The sequence below is a fragment of the Scatophagus argus genome, chromosome 23 (assembly GCF_020382885.2).
Source record: "Scatophagus argus isolate fScaArg1 chromosome 23, fScaArg1.pri, whole genome shotgun sequence".
Classification (NCBI taxonomy): domain Eukaryota; kingdom Metazoa; phylum Chordata; class Actinopteri; family Scatophagidae; genus Scatophagus; species Scatophagus argus.
In genome coordinates this window covers 15,219,452-15,235,705 of record NC_058515.1, presented here as the reverse complement: position 1 = coordinate 15,235,705, position 16,254 = coordinate 15,219,452, and the positions used below count along the sequence as shown (strand labels likewise).

General features: G+C 48.0%; 2 protein-coding genes across 4 annotated transcripts; one reads left to right on the top strand and one right to left on the bottom strand.

Annotated features, from left to right (window-relative positions):
• Positions 1 to 297: 297 nt before the first annotated feature.
• LOC124054330 (transcription factor 7-like) lies at positions 298 to 7,256 on the bottom strand. Of its 2 annotated transcripts, none has more exons than XM_046380204.1 (9): positions 7,039 to 7,256; positions 3,363 to 3,421; positions 2,906 to 2,957; positions 2,721 to 2,827; positions 1,965 to 2,119; positions 1,102 to 1,228; positions 829 to 936; positions 686 to 735; positions 298 to 505 (listed from the first exon to the last, which is right to left on the bottom strand). In XM_046380204.1, exons 2-9 carry the CDS (start codon positions 3,384 to 3,386, stop codon positions 484 to 486), a joined length of 645 nt encoding a protein of 214 aa, XP_046236160.1. In that variant the 5' UTR covers positions 3,387 to 3,421; positions 7,039 to 7,256; the 3' UTR covers positions 298 to 483. The 2 variants fall into 2 exon arrangements, with proteins under 2 accessions (XP_046236160.1, XP_046236161.1); XM_046380205.1 differs by having other exon boundaries at positions 1,102 to 1,225; positions 7,039 to 7,255.
• On the top strand, positions 6,339 to 15,280 carry LOC124054281 (mucin-5AC-like). 2 transcript variants are annotated; one of them, XM_046380079.1, is made up of 6 exons: positions 6,339 to 6,568; positions 7,792 to 8,541; positions 9,540 to 9,701; positions 10,450 to 10,654; positions 10,762 to 10,933; positions 11,018 to 15,280. In XM_046380079.1, the coding sequence occupies exons 2-6, from the start codon at positions 8,397 to 8,399 to the stop codon at positions 12,686 to 12,688; spliced, it is 2,355 nt and encodes a 784-aa protein (XP_046236035.1). In that variant the 5' UTR covers positions 6,339 to 6,568; positions 7,792 to 8,396; the 3' UTR covers positions 12,689 to 15,280. The 2 variants fall into 2 exon arrangements, with proteins under 2 accessions (XP_046236035.1, XP_046236034.1); XM_046380078.1 differs by having other exon boundaries at positions 10,762 to 15,280.
• Positions 15,281 to 16,254: the final 974 nt, after the last annotated feature.

Genomic DNA, 16,254 nt, shown 5'->3' with positions numbered 1-16,254 from the left:
TTACGTTCCCCTTTTATTTTCCCCTCAGGAGTCGTCCAGAAATGTTTCCGTGATCCTCTGACTAACCCTGTTTTGTGACCACAGAGGCTACCTGTAAAACCAGTGACGTTCCCATCAGCCTCAGCTGACTGCTACATTGTTTATACTGCTAATGTTAGCACGCTAACATGCTAAACTAACACAGCGAACGGGATCGATGTCGAACTCTGGTTTTGCTGAGCAGCAAACGTTTTCTCCACAGCGTCTGCAGGTTCAGACACACCATCTCAAAGAGAAGAAAATCAACAACAGTTTAATTCAGAAATGAATTTATTCAGTCAGGATCATGAAGTGCCGAGTGATACACAAAGTACACGCGGGCCTGTCCACGTACAACAGTGAAGGTTGCCAGAGAGCGAATGTCCATCACGTCCATCCGATCTGCTGAATGTCCAGCTGCTGGGTGTGAGTGTGCGTCTGTCTCATGTTGTCTCTTCAGGTGTCTCATCCAGCAGTCAGAGTCCAGCTGCAGGAAAACAGCACATTTTATTCCCAGCAGCTCAGAAAGGTCAGCTCCATTTAAGTGTGTGTGTGATGCTCGACAGGAAGTGTGTCATCACGTCATTGCAGCAGCCATAGTGGTTGTTGTAATAGCATGACAGGCATTAAAGATGAAGACCTTAATTTTGTCTTCTGTTAACCTGACCTGGAGCAGCTTCCTGTTGGCTGCTGGCTCCTCTTCCTCTTCCTTTTACCCTGGAAACAAAAGAAGAAGATGACACAAGTGCTTTGTGAACACGCACAGACTGTGTGTGTGTGTGTGTGGTGGATGTGGAGGACAGGACGTACGTAGTTGTCCCTGGCGGACCATCCCGGGTAGAGCTGCATGTGGAGCAGTCTCTCCTTGTGGGCCAGCTCGTAGTATTTGGACTGTTCAGAGTGCGGCAGGGCGTTCCACTGAAACACAGCAGACAGACAGACGGACAAACGGCAGCTCATCCATTAGTCTGAATGGGCTGAAATACAGCAGATGTATGATCTTATTGAGCCCTCGACGCTCCTCCTCCTCCTCTGGTGTCTCGGGTGGGAGGAGGATGTAGAGACTCAGAGGAGGCGTCTCACCCTGCGTCCCAGGATGCGGTTGATGGCGGCGCTTTCCCTCTCTCGTCCCTCCTGCAGCACTTTGTGTCTCATCTCCTTCATGTAGAGCATGAAGGCGTTCAGAGGCTTCTTGACCAGCTGCCTGCTGCTGCCGAGGACAGACAGACAGAGAGAGGACATACAGACAGACACAGAGAGGACAGACAGAATGACACAGAGAGAGAACAGACGGACGGACAGACAGAGAGGACAGACAGACAGAGAGAGGACATACGGACGGACAGACAGAGAGGACAGACAGACAGAGAGAGGACATACGGACGGACAGACAGAGAGGACAGACAGACAGAGAGAGGACATACGGACGGACAGACAGAGAGGACAGACAGAATGACACAGAGAGAGAACAGACGGACAGGCACAGAGAGGACAGACAGACAGAGAGAGGACATACGGACGGACAGACGGACAGACAGAGAGGACAGACAGACAGAGAGAGGACAGACAGACAGAGAGAGGACATACGGACGGACAGACAGAGAGGACAGACAGACAGAGAGAGGACAGACAGACAGAGAGGACAGACAGACAGAGAGAGGACATACGGACGGACAGACAGAGAGGACAGACAGACAGAGAGAGGACATACGGACGGACAGACGGACAGACAGAGAGGACAGATTTGGAGTAGTTGCAGTAGAAATAGTAACAGTGGTAATCCTCGGAGTTAATTTCACTTGTGATGGTTGCGGTAGTAGAAGTAACAGTTCGATAGTTGTATTTGCAGTATCTGTAGTAGCAGTACTCATTTTCTCAGAGTGTTAGAAGTTGTTCTGCCACCAGTGAGTGCAGTAGTACTTGTACAGTTCTGTCAGATTTTTCACCTGGCGACGCTGTTGCCAGAGCAACATGGCTGTGTCCCGGAGTGGGCGTCGGCCCGTCGGGCAGCAGGTGCTCTGATTGGCTGACTGTACGGGGAGGATGGAGGGAGGTGTCTGTCACTGTAGAGGAGGAGAGGGATGAGAGGATGGACGGACGACTGCAGAGAGAGCACAAGAGATCCAAAGTTAAAACCTGACCGTGTTGAGTTTGAGCTGAGGTCTGCAGAGAGTGACTGCTGCGTCGAGGGCGACACCCAGTGGCAAAGTCTGATATAACAATCTGCCTACAGAGTGAATATCAAACCGGTTTGAACATTTCAGTCCCAAGGGATGAAACTCCACTGGACACCTTCAGTCATGTTGTAGCAGCTGATGTAGTAGCCATGTAAGTAGTAGTAACAGTAGTATCAGTTCAAAGTACTTGATTGTAACAGAGAGAGACAGCAGCTTGTAGTTTTCATCTGTTTTTCCTCTCTGCTGTGTTTTCCTAACAGTGTTGGATGGCTAACAAGAGGGCTAAAATTATGTGACAGTATGGCCATCACACACACACACACACACACACACACACACGCACACACACACACACACGCACACACACACACACAGCTTGGGGGGGTCAGGGGGGGCTGTAACTCTGACTCGCTGGGTTACATTTAACGCTGATTGTGTTAGAAGGGGAACGTATTGGCTTGAAGGGATAGTTTGACCACACACACACACACACACACACACACACACACACACACACGCACTCACAGCAGCAGCAGCAGCAGTCTGAGTGTGTGCATTGTTGTTTCGCCCTCTGCTGGTCAGATTCAGGTACTGCTGATGAGGAGGACTCCAGTCAGACTCCTGAGGCTCACCTGAAACAGGACAAAAAAAGATGACATGTCCATCATGTGAAGCTGAGGAAGACTTTTGTTCTTCGTCCTGTTACCCACCACATGTCCGACCTGCAGGGGTCTGAGTTCGTCCGCTCGGCAGTCCGACCTCCTGAAACCAGACCGACAATTCAGTTCAATTACACTCACTGAAGTCCTTCTTCCCTGATGGGATATTCAGTCTGTGACGGCATGAATAAACAAACAGACCTCTAACCCTAACCCGAAAGAAGCCATTTGTTTCTTACACAAAATGAAGCTCGCAGTGCTTCACAAAATAAATAAAGAGCAGACAATTTAAACAAAAAATTTCAAAAAATGCGAAGTAAAGTAAATTTAAAGAGAAGGGAAGCAAAAAAAAAATCAAAACAAATAAAGATAAAGATGAAAATATAATCATCAATATTAAATACATGCATTTGCTGAAGAATATTGTGTAAAATGTACATAAATTCAAAGTTGTGCATGAACAATTAATAATTGTTTAGCCTTAACAAAATAACAGTAACAGACTTACCCTGCTGCTCAGCGGCTGCTCCATCGGCTCCGTGGGGCCACTAAAAACTGGATTTACTGCTGAGAATAACAAAGAATAAGGAGTGAAGACGGAGCTGACTGTCACGTCAGACTCTGTAGACTGGTGGGATTAAGTCAACACCCCCACAATAAGCCCCAACACACACACACACACACACACACACACACACACACACACACACTCAGTGTTGTTTTTGCCTTGGGTTCCTCCACTGACTTTGCTCGTGTTCTCTGTTATTCACTCAGTTGTCTGTTTATCATGTACATCAACATATAATGAGTTAAGTTCAGCTGAACGGACAGTGAACACATCGCACGCAGGGCTGTAGCACTCAGATCCTTTGCTTGAGTAGATGTACCACTTAACAGTCCAAAAATACTCAGATGCGAAATTACTGAAAGATCTCGATGAAGTAAAAGTACAGAAGTATAATGCGCTTCTTGTTACAGTGTCAGTGCAGAAGTATTGTGTTTTACAAAATTATCTCGTGATTTTATGTAAAATCTTCATCTGAAAGTAACTCATCACTGAAGCTGTCAGGTAAATTTAGTGGCGTTAAAAACTACATTTTATTTTCCTGTGATGTGGGGAAGTACATTGTACCACAAAATGGAAATTTTCAAAGTAAAGTACAAGAACTCGCAGTCAGTTTTCACTGAATATACAGCAGATGAGTCGACTCTGCTCCACATGGATGACATAGACTTTGTCCTCCTTCAGTGACTGTGCATGAAATTAAATAAACTTAAAGCTGCATTCAATTTCATTTCTTTTCATTCATTTTGAGCAACTCTGGGGCAACAGAAAAAAACTGTAAACCCTTTACTGACATACAGCATCATCGACTTCAGAGTAGTACTGGAGTAGAGTGGTGAAGTCATTAACAAACAGTCAGATCTTTGAAGTTGTGTTTGTGTCTGCCTCAGTGATGACATCTGCTCTGTTTTTGCTCTGGTTTTGGGCTCCACCTCCTCCTGATGCGATAATGTGAATGTCACTAGCTGGTCTCTGACTGCGTCACAGCTTAATGTTTCCCCTGCTCGTTTCCATTCGCTGTGATTCAAACGTCTCCTGACAGCTGTGCTAGCACATCTGTGGGGAAACTCACCCCTGACACATGAAACCTGAGGGAGGAAGAGCCAGAGGAAGACTGAGAGAGGTCAAAGGTCAGAGAGCGTCACAGACTGTTTCTGGGCAGATTTGTTGCTGTCGAGTAATTTGCTTCCTTTGTGATTACGAGGTAACATCAGTCACGTGTTGGCATGTCAGGGCGTTGCTAGCTTAGCTTAGCTTAGCATCTTTGCCTCCTCATCTGAGGGACTCTGAGGTTATTGCTGTGCTAAATCGCTAAAAGCTATCAGGTGAAGGGAATTGTGTGAGGGGAAGTTTGGTTTTATAACCGTGAATTTCCATCCACACGAAGAATGATTATCACGTATTATCAATCTCAATATATATATATAATATTCATATTAGAGTCAGTGAGAGGAATATGATGAGTATTTTGGAGCTGTTTACTGAGCAGTGGACAACAAAGGGAAACAAAATGATTTCATATTGATTATTCTGTTATTTTTGGTCAGCCACTGAGGAAAATATTCTTCAAAGTCTGACAGAAATTCTGACCAACATGTGAAAACATTAAGAACTTTGTGTTGAAGTGTAAAATGTTCAGTTTTCTTACATTTACTTGTAACATGTCTGATACTGGATTCCTGTCTGATGGCCTTTTCAACACTCCAACCGCCAGAGGGCGACATAGTATTTAAAATCAATGAACCTGGCAGCAGGTCACACAGGTTTACCGGACCAGTTTCCATTTCACGTCTTCTCTGGTCGTGAAAGTCCTGAAAAGTCTTCAAATCTTCATCTCAAATCTCAGTCTGAAAACTGCAGAGAACCAGTAAAGGTCACAAAATCTGGATGTTCTGGATGTTGCAAACACGGGGAGGCACATATATATAAATATATATAAATATATATATACAGTATATGTACACAACGTCCTCTCTTGTTGCTAGGAGCAGCAGGCTCCCGGATCGTGCACCCTGATTGGCCCGCAGCACTTCTCCTCGGGCCAATCAGATGCCAGTGCGTCCGCCATGAGAATCCATAATCCTTCATTTTTTTCCTAAATATTGTCAACACTACTAAATGGACGTGTGTGCAGCGCGCGCACACATTCACACACATTCATGCACCTGCGTGGAAAACACTTTTGGACACGTGTCGACGTGAACGTGCACATGTCATCAGTGTGAACAAAGAGAACGAGGAGATGAAACATGTTGATGTGGACTTTCATCTCCAGTGGTTTTCTTCACTGACGCCTCACTGCGGGGCCCTCGGTGCTGTCGAGTGTGACAAAACTAGACACACGCGACATTTCCGGTTTCCGTAAGCTCATTTTTCTTCTCTACAAAATAAAGGTTTACTCCCTTGCATCTCGTCAGCTGTAGAGCCTGTGGATATTCTCATTCATCCAGGTCATGGTTATCTCAAGGAAATTCAATCGAATCAGTTCAGAGGTGAAACGTCTTCGAAGACAAATAACTAAGTCCAGTTGCATTCGATTGAATTTCCTTGAGATAACGTCAGCTGCAGAATTTAACCAACAACAGTTACTTGAGTGTTTCGTTTACGTTTTCCAATCATTTTTCTTTATGCGCTTGCATAAATCAAACCTTGTGGTAAAACATTTAACGAAAGTGTATTAAATAAAATCCATATGGAAGAGATAAACATGTTATTGTTTTATTTTTATACATGTGTATAGACATGAAGCGAATAGAACTCAATGTATGCTTTCATTACGACTATTTGCGCACAATTTTATGAATATTGGTTATTGGATCACACATCGTCCTTATACGAGGTTACGTGTAAGCTTTTCTTCTGTGAGCCTTTTTAGTGGAAAATGCTTTAATTTTGAAATAAGCAGAAGCGACCAGGCGGAAGTGTGTCGTCCCGAGCCACGCGGGCTTGACGTGCCGCTGGCGCTGATGGCGGCGGTGCTGGCGGAGGGTCGCACCGAGGAGGGAGCGCGAGGAGGCGGGGAAGCGGACGAACAGAGAGAGGAGGCCCCGGCGGTACCGAGCACCGACAGACGGACAGTAATCACACCGACGACAGCAGCAGCGAGCCCCGCAGACTGACACCGAGCCGACGGACGGACGGATGGAGCGGTAGGGCTGCTTTTGTTTATCGGCTACCGGAGGGGGGCGGGGGGGCTTGTTAACGGCAGCTGGAGGGTCTGTCTGCAGGCTGGTTGCCTCTGAACGTATGCGCTGAAATATACATGTACACAGAGTACTGCGTTCAGTCCGTGTACACGAACTGCTGCAGTCCAAACTCACGCCTTAGTGCGAGTGTGTGCGTTTAAGCGGATGTTTCACTGTCCAAACAGCCGGCCTGCGTGCACCCATGGCCTCCAGTTATTGTTACCAGGAACGGGTTTTGTCGGGAGGGGGACTCACTGAGGTCTCCCAGACTCACTCAGGGGCCCATAAAGTCACACCCTACTTTATTTCTCTTTCTCTTTAGGATTTATTTGTTTTAACCATAAATCTAATTTCACCTAATTCTTAACGTGTGTTACTATTATGAATTATTTGAAACTGTTTGGTACAGTTCAGTTCAGATCCAGTACCCTTACCAGCAGCTGCACCAGTACCTGGCCTCAGGTGGAACCTTTCCCTGGTGCTTGGGTGTCTTTGTGCAGAGAGAATAAAGTTAAAACACCAAATGTGTGGTAACGCGGGTGTTGGTCCGAAGATGTTCACAGGTCTCTGAGCAGTTGGAGAAACCCAGATGAAGACACTGATGGAGTATCAGCACGGTGTTGGACTGAACAAAACGTAGCTGACTCTCAAAGGGATCATCAGGAACACTAGAGGGCAGCAACACGGCAGTGCAGCGTCTACTCTGCCTTATCCACAAGAGAAGAAGACGAAACGCCAACCTTACCCACTGTGTTGTTATTTAATATTGGTTTTATATTCGGACAAACTAAAAACTCCTCCTGTTTTCGCACGTTAAAGAGGAGCTTTGGACCACGTCCAGCACGTCCGAGGTGTCTGCGCCTCACGCAAAGCTGTGAATCTGACCAGATCTGATGCAGATTTGAGTCCATGTGTATGTTTTGATCAGCGATCGTTGGTTCCACTGTGGTACAGTCGAAACTCCTGCAGAAAATGGAAACAGTGTGTGTGTGTGTGTGTGTGCGCGCGCGTGTGTGTGCGCGTGTGTGTGTGTGTGTGTGTGTGTGTGCGTGTGTGTGTGGACAGAGAGGACGCATTGTGTCGGCTTGTGGTTTGAGTCGGTGCGGTGGTGAATATCAAACAGGCCTCTCGTAGTGGCTGTGCTGTCTGTCAATAAACTATTGTGTTTCTCTCTCTCTCCGGTTCAGGACCTCCCATTGGCCGTCATCCTGTCTCGCTCCACCAGCCGCTACGCCGCTACAGCTGCAGTACTCGCAGCATTCATTTGCAGTAGTGAGTGTTTGCCAGCAGAGGTGCATTGAAATGTCAGGCGACCACTGAAGCAGGTGGATCACAGCTCCGTGAATCAGTGCTACAGGTGACCTCACCTTAACTCACTAGCTTGAGTGTTGCAGGGGCGTAAGGCTTCAGGTTTGGGGGCCCCGACTGGGACATCCTTCCATGCCAGGTGGTGAGCTCAGTAATTCAGAAACCGCCTGGCTAGCCGCTGCTTCTCTGCGAAATCCTCTCAGCTGCAGCACAAACAAAGCTACCGTGTCACCTGGTGTGAAAATGTAGATCAGCCTGAAGCTGTTTGCAGTCGTCAGCTAAGAGCTAACGCAGCCTTGCGATCCTGAACAAACGGCCGCCTGCTTCAGAGGTAAAATTCAGTTTGAGGACAAACCGACTGAAAATGTAGCTGAGCCCCGACGAGGTTTACGTGTTTGGCAGCTAACAGCTCGTTAGCTGCTCGCGGCTGGAGGCGAGCAGGTAGCGGTGGCGCGGGCCTAGGTCCAGGCAGAGCAGGGGTGTGATGGAGTACCACTCCGGTGGCAGCCTGCCCCTGCTGGGGAGACCGCGATACTGCCCCGGGGCCAACGCTAACGGAGGATACCTGTGTGAGACGGGACACTGCTGCGGAGAGACCGGCTGCTGCACCTACTACTATGAACTCTGGTGTAAGTTGGTTGGACTCACCTGTGGGCTAATGGTACTGCAGTCTGTTAGCTTAGCATGCAGTACTGACTGTCGTCTGGGACTCTTGTGTGGTACATTTCATATGATTTAAAGTGACATTTTGCAGCACATTTGGTGCTTCATCACTTCACTTTCTTCATTATTAGGCCGTTCAGCAGTTACTGAAGCCAGCAGAAGTAGCAGCAGTTGTTGTAGCATCAGTGTGAGGTTGTGTAGCAGCTGTAACAGTAGAAGTCGCACTAACAGGCTTATTTAAAACACTTTTTAACCAAAACTACCAAAATTGTTCCCTGGAGCTGGTTGTAGAGGCTTGTGAGTTCAAACACAGTTTAGCTATGTAAACCCTGCACATCACTAAAGCCAAACAGGCTCCACCACACAAACTAGTCCAGATCAGTTGCCACTAACTGCACATTTCCACAAGGTAAACTGCTGCTTGGCTGTCCAAACGAACTCGTGAAGTTAACCTTACCTTTGACCCGTTTGGACTGGAGCGTCAGCGGGAATGTTGTTCGTTCATCTGATGACACAAAATGTAATTTCACAAGAACAGTGCAACAAATCTCAAATTAATCCAAATTATGATCATGACGGTGGACTAAACGGTGTTGCTTAGTTGATCTGATATCACATGCTCAGACTGTAAAACACATACATGTTCTCCATTTATATATTCATATATTCTCTATATGCCTGAGTGACTTCCTGTTTAAGTAGCTGCTTGTTCTTGATAGGATGGTGCTGCCGATGTTTCCTAGCAACCACTTCGCCCATTACTGAACTATTTACTGGCTAAGACAGTGAGGAAGTAAGGAAGAGTCTAACCAGGCAGGATAAAGCAGCTCAGGACCCTCCTGCTCCAGAACGATGCTGTTTAAGTTGCATTAAAGACCAACATGTCCTGGACCTGCAGGTTTGGAGCTGCAGAAGGTGCAGTCGCAGCAGTGGTTTTGTCTAAATGCTGGGATATTGTGTTCAGGGTTCTGGTTGCTGTGGACTGTCCTCATCCTGTTCAGCTGCTGCTGTGCCTACCGACACCGTCGAGCCAAACTGAGAGTTCAGCAGCAGCAGAGACAGAGAGAGATCAGCCTGCTGGCCTACCATGGAGCCAGCTCCTACCCCTCCTCCATGCTGGACCTCAGTAAGACACCTGCCTGTCCGTCTGTCTGCCTGCCTGTCTGTCTGGCTGCCTGCCTGTCTGTCTGGCTGCCTGCCTGCCTGCCTGCCTGTCCGACTGTCTGCCTACCTGTCTGTCTCCCTGTCTGTTTGTCCACCTGCCTGCCTGTCTGTCTGCCTGTCTCCCTGTCTGGCTGCCTGCCTGCCTGCCTGCCTGTCTGTCTGTTTTCCTGCCTGTCCGCCTGCCTGCCTGTCTGTCTGCCTGTCTCCCTGTCTGGCTGTCTGCCTGCCTGCCTGCCTGTCTGCCTGCCTGCCTGTCCAACTGTCTGCCTTCCTGTCCGTCTGCCTGTTTGCCTGCCTGTCTGCCTGCCTGTCTGTCTGTCTGTTTTCCTGCCTGTCCGCCTACCTGCCTGTCTGTCTGCCTGCCTGTCTGTCTGCCTTCCTGTCTGCCTGCCTGACAGCTGCTTTTAAATTCACCTCTCAGCACAAAGACGCTTCTTGTTGTGTCATTTGTGTGTGATTGACGCTCGGCTGTCAAGTGACATTCGAGTGGAAGTTTACAGCTCAGAGTGGAGCCAGTGGAGTTTTCCCTAAAGGGGAATTCTGTTGGTTTTTGGAGGAAGAACTTGTTTATTCCCGTCGTGTCCTGCATCTGTTCTCAATACTCACTTTATCTGAAGCTGTTTAAATGACGATTTTTTCTTTCAGCTTGCTACTTACTGATTTAAAAAACCTCACATGTGGCCTCACCGGTCTCGCTCTTCTGTCTTCAGGTTTCCTGGCGTCTCTGAAGCTGCCATCCTATGAGGAGGTGGCTGCTCAGCCCTCCACGCCTCCTCCGCCCTACAGCTCAGTGTTCACCACCCCACGCTACCCGCAGCCCCCTCGCACCTCCGACCCACACCTGCTCACGCAGCACGGCCCACTGCTGCACCAGGTGCTCAGTGATGGTCCGTCCTCGCTCAGCTCTGACAACAGGTGACCGTCCAGCCAATGCTGCTGGTGCTGAATCTCCACGGCAACACCACAAACAAAATAGTTTGCTCTTGTTTTCAAATGAATGACTGAATGTGTCCTCCCTGTAGCTCCAGCTGTTCCTGTGACTCCTGCTGCCCCTCCTCTCCGTGTAGCTCCTCCCTGTCTGCACCTGTCACGTATGAGACCGACACGAGCCACGCCACCACGCCCAGCGAGGCCGCACCCCTCACTCTTGATGTCACCATGGAGAACATCGCTGCTGCGGTAACCTGTTTGGAGGTAAATGAGACACAGTTTGTTCCTGAGAAGATGGTTTCCACAGCGGCCATTGACATTGGTGATGAAGATGTTGCTGACCTGCAGGAACCCATTGCCACGGACTCACCGCTTCCCAACCAGATTGTCTCTGTGGCGGTTGTTACCAGGACGGTCTCTCCTCAAGCCCCTGCCTCTCCTGGGTCTGAGGTGGGTCTTCCTGTTGGAGTTCCATGTCCCATAAAGCAGCTTGACCCCGTGGCCTGTACCCCAATAGTCAGCACCTGTAGCCCAAGTACACTCCCGAGTCCAAGTGTTGTTGATGCAACCCTCCCCTCCATCCATATCATAAGCTTTGATGACCCAGCGGACGGACCTGAAACTACCCCTGCCGCAAAAATCGCCTCAGTGTCAGTCCCTTCTACTCCAGCAGCCAGCAATTCTAGCAGCCCTACAGCCATCCAAACCCTCGATCTAACAAGAACTTTTGGTACAGCCGGTGTTCCTAGTAGCCCAGCCTCAGTACCATCCTCAGATGTTGGAAGGACTTTGGCCCTAATAACTCCAAGCCCAAGCCCAGATCCAAATCATAGCCTTCTGCCAATCCCAGTACCTACAAACCTTACCCAAGCTTCAGATCCAGTACTTGAAAACCTGACCCAAATTCCAGATCCACAGCCCAAATCTACCATAGTCTCAGACTGTGCCCCTAACCCCATTCTATCTCCAAAACCTACACACTCAAACCTTACTCTAGCCACAGATGCAGCATGCATTTCACCTACATCAACCCATTGCCAGGTTCCAGAACTGTCACCTGGAGCAGGTCTTGTCCTGGATCCTACCAGCCTGAGGTCAGGTTTGCCTCAGCACCCAGGAGATATTGCTGTTCTTGTATCTTGTCTAGATGCAGTTCCAGTGCCAGCCAGTTCAGGTCCTTCTCTGGTCCCGTGTCAGGTGTCAGAGTCAGACCTCGTGAGTCCCTTACCTTCAGATGTCCAGGCTGGTTTTAGTTCTGATTGTGGATCAGGTGCTCTGTCCACTCCTGCCCCAGTGCCCAGCTTTCCAACACCTCCTGCCACTTCCTTCTGCCCATCCATAACTATAGAGTCTGAATCTTCTATCGCTCTCTCTCAGTCTCCCCCTGCAGCCTTTTCCCTGACCTCACCCCCAACCCTCCCCTCCCCTCCAGCCCTGTCATCCATCTCCCTCCCAGCCCCAGCTTTACTCCTGGACCCCATCACTGCTCTGCACCAGTCTAACAAAGGTGGAGCTTCCTCTGGCAACACTTCCTCCCTCTCCCCCTCACCTCGTGCTACTCAGTCCCCCCCCAAACAGACTCTCTTCTCCCCTTGCGTGGATGTTTTTGAACCAGGACCTCCCAGCTGGGAGGATGGAGAGGAGGAGGAGCAAGAGGAGGATAATGATGATGATGAAGATGAGGACATGGGAGCCGATGAGAGCCAGTATAGACATCGGCGACTTACCGGTGACTCTGGGATTGAGGTGTGCAGGTGTAGGGTGGAGGAGGAGGAGGAGGAGGAGGAGGAGGAAGAGGAGGAGAGGGAAAGAAATGAGGATGGCAGGAGAGGAGGAGCAGGAGGAGGAGAAAGGGATAAAAAAGGAGGTGGAAACACTGATCTTCATGACAGTGTGGACTGCCCTGCCAGAAGTCAGATCACCACAGGGGAAGGACTCGCACTGTGTAACCCGACCTCCACCACCACGCCAGCACCTGAGGACAGCGGCAAAGTCGTCATCGCCGTGGAGACGGTGTGATTGACAGGAGTGGGCAGATCAAACTGTTCGTCACCCGGACAAGGCATGAACGGGAGGTTCAGGCATCCACCCTTACAACAGTTTTTTCAGATTGTTCTGTGAACGAGGAGGTTTTGAACACAGATGGTTGTGACCGTGGATGAGTTCCATGACATTTCTGAATGTGTTCAGCATCTGAAAAGATGTTGCTGAAAAAATGCCATGGCTAGCTAGCTAACAACCTGCATTTTTTGAACACAGCATCAGTGAAGACGCGATTACTTCCCAAGTTACTTCCTGTTCAGTTCTGACCAATACGAATGCAGTTATTACGGGAGTTATGGTGGTGTTTTTCGGCTCGAAAATACATCGACATCCAAGTCCAAATTAAAACTGCCAGATGCAGATTTTTCTAAAATCTCTGATATATTCAACCTTGCACACAAAAATGCAGAAGTGGCAGAAAAAGCTCGAAACTATGGATGCCCCAAATCAAGTTGTTCGACTTAAACACAGATTTATGGATATGTATGTCCATCACAGTCCGCACGCAGCCAGTTCTGCCATCGTACAGCCGCTCTGAGTGGTGCAATGACGTGAACACCCTTAAGTCGTGAACAAGGGAAACTGTCCTTTTGCTACCTTCCATCCCACATAAAACACGGTCGCCAGAGGGAGAATTATGCTGCTGACAGCGATGACAGCTTCTTTCGTGCGCCTGTCTGTCACCGACAAGAAAAGACCGACTGTAAATAGTCGAACGTTTAGCAGAAGACACCTCGCCGGTCCGGCGTGATGACGGAGGTTTGGAAACGTGCCGGGGACAAATTGGCTGTTTTAGAGAGGAACGTGGGAGGGTGATTCACTCTGACTGACAGAGAGAAGCCTGATTCATTCATTAGTGGGGACGTTTTGATGAACGAGTCTGTCGGGGGGGGGGATCAAGTGGGTAGCTTTTGAAGCAGATTTTTGGATTTGATGTGTTTAGGGCAACTCGATCCTATATGGAAGGTTTCAGTTGGTTTTCTGTGCGTCAGGCGCTCGGTAAAGAAAAGCCTCTGCAGAGTCAACAATGGGCACTTTTAGTCAGAAACAAAGCACCAAACAGAACAGAGACGAGAACACGTCATCGTTCCCGGTCTTTGTCTCTTTCTCTGAATTCAGAGTCAGATGCAACAGCACGTCGTAGACACCACACCATCAGTCTGTCGCAGTCTGAACTCCCGCTCACACACTGCATCTCACCCTTCGTAGACGCCTCATCTGATTTAGTCTTCAGGACCCTCGATTCTACTGATTAATAAACTGATGGACCCAATTTACATCCAGAAATTCACCAAACAAGTCCTGCTATTTCAGGGTCTTAAAATGACAACAACCACAATTCTGTTAAAAAACTGGAGATCAAATCATTGAGGATTTATTTGTAGGCCGTTCTTGTAACATATTGATGTTTCGTACGCTGTCAGATCGATAGATGTGTCAATATTGATATTTTGTGAAGGTAGAGTATATTTTGTCAATGGCAGAAAGTTAATAACATTTGTGTAGTCCATGCTGGTGTATTTCAAATCACCTTAGAATCTGAAATTAGTGAAGAGCAATATTTTTCATCAGCAAAAGTCTGTGTGTAAAATCCCAGCTCGGTTAACAGACCAGTCGTTTTCAACACACTTCATGGAGGTATGCCGTCACACATTTGTTAAGTCAGTTGGTGTAAAAATGAGATGCTTAGCTTTTCCTTTCACAGTTTCTCACATCTGCTCCCACAAAGTGCACTTTTTCTTTTGTTGTTCTTGTTAATATCAGCTTCACAAATGTGTGTTGCTCCAGACCAGAGTGTGTTGGAAAGGACACCAGAGGGTAAAGTCCGGCCTTCAGCCAAAGAGAGAGAGAGAGTACAGTGACGTCAGATTTTAACCAGAAGGTGTCAGAGTCCAGGTGTGGTTGGTGAAAGTAGAGACACGGCAGCTTGAGGTGATTGAGTCGTGCTTTCAGGTTCCTGTGTAATTAAGGCAACTGCAGTGGTGCAGCGAACTGGTCAGCCCGGTCATTGATCTCAGTAACTCCACCTTTCAGTGTAAAGGCCTTCAGTCTGGTTCACTGATTCTTAAACCCTGTGTCCATGCTGCATCAAAATGTGGACTTCGTGTGCTCCACTACTGATTTGGTGCAAAGGATGATGGGTATAACTTAACCTGAGGTACCCACATGGATGCCCGTGATGGACAGTGGTGGACCTCATTATGACAAAATCAATGTCCAGCCACAGGAAGGACAGGAAGGACCACCTGACTACAGCGGCAGCAGCAGAGGACAGTTTCTACATCCAAATCTGATTGGCAGCTGGATGTTTTCTGGACTGCTTTAAGTCTCAGCAGTCACTTTGGAAACCAGCGCACTCAAGATTGGATTCTTACATGGATGGATAAAACTGATCCCATTGTTTGTTTTTAAAAGCTTTGTGGCTAAATTCACAGATATGGGAATCCTGTTTGAGCAGATGTGGACACAGACAGACTCTCTGATGGCACCTTTGCTTTGTCTCAGTCTGAGGTCAAATCCAGGTCCAATGTGTGCCTGTGGACTGAGGCTAAAGAGATTGAGGCTGAAGGACCTCCTCGAAAAAAAGGGTGATACTGAACCGTTGATGTTGTGGTTGATGGTGTTTTTTGTTTACCTGAACTAACAAGGTTATACTGTATATCTCCATGGTTACAGAGTGCCATTTCTACTTGACAACTGTTAATACTTAGCATTAGATAGAGCTGTTCTCGCTCAGTGTGGGAGTGGACTTTTGACCAGAATGACTGGAGTAATGTCTAAAACCTGTCTGCAGCTCAGCCTCTCAAAGACTCTGCAGCCCTGAGATGAGTCTCATGAAGGGAAACACGTCTGCTCTTGGTGTTTCATCTGCCATTTCACTGAGGATTTTAGCCAGATGTCCTCAGCATGGGGAGGGTGTTGACATGGTCTGGAAGGGTCAACGCTGGTGGTGATGGTGTTGGGGCTGTTTCAGTGGATATCGTACCCCCCCCTCCTTCAGTAACTTCAGAAGTAAAACCATATTGATAGAAACACTTGCTCTCAGAGAAGGAGGCACTTACCAGTGCTAATATTGAGCTCATGTCGACTGACTGAATGGAAGAAGTTTCCAAATTTTGTCTTGAGGCATTGTGGGAAACAAATATGATTACTGACCTAAGCAGAAGCCTGAGAAGCAGACATGGTAGGCAGGCAGTTTGAGAGAGGCTCGTCACAAGCTGATGATACACAGCAGTGCCAGACGAGAATAGAACATCATTCACAGATTCACGGCACCAGCACCGCCTTAGAGGGGAGCTCAGTTCCTGACAGTCAACATGTTGATACTCCTGGTGCTGTGAGGCATTCAGGGTAAAGTCTGCAGCCAAATGGCTGACATAAGCTTAGACCATCTCCCTGTACATGAGGCTGATGTTAAGGCTGGTTTAATGTTTGGAAACCCTGTCTTTATCTTATTTTGTGGATGAAAACATTCAAAAATAGTCCTCTTTGATACAAAACTGGATTCACATTTACACGTCAGAGTTTGGTTTAACAGAAAC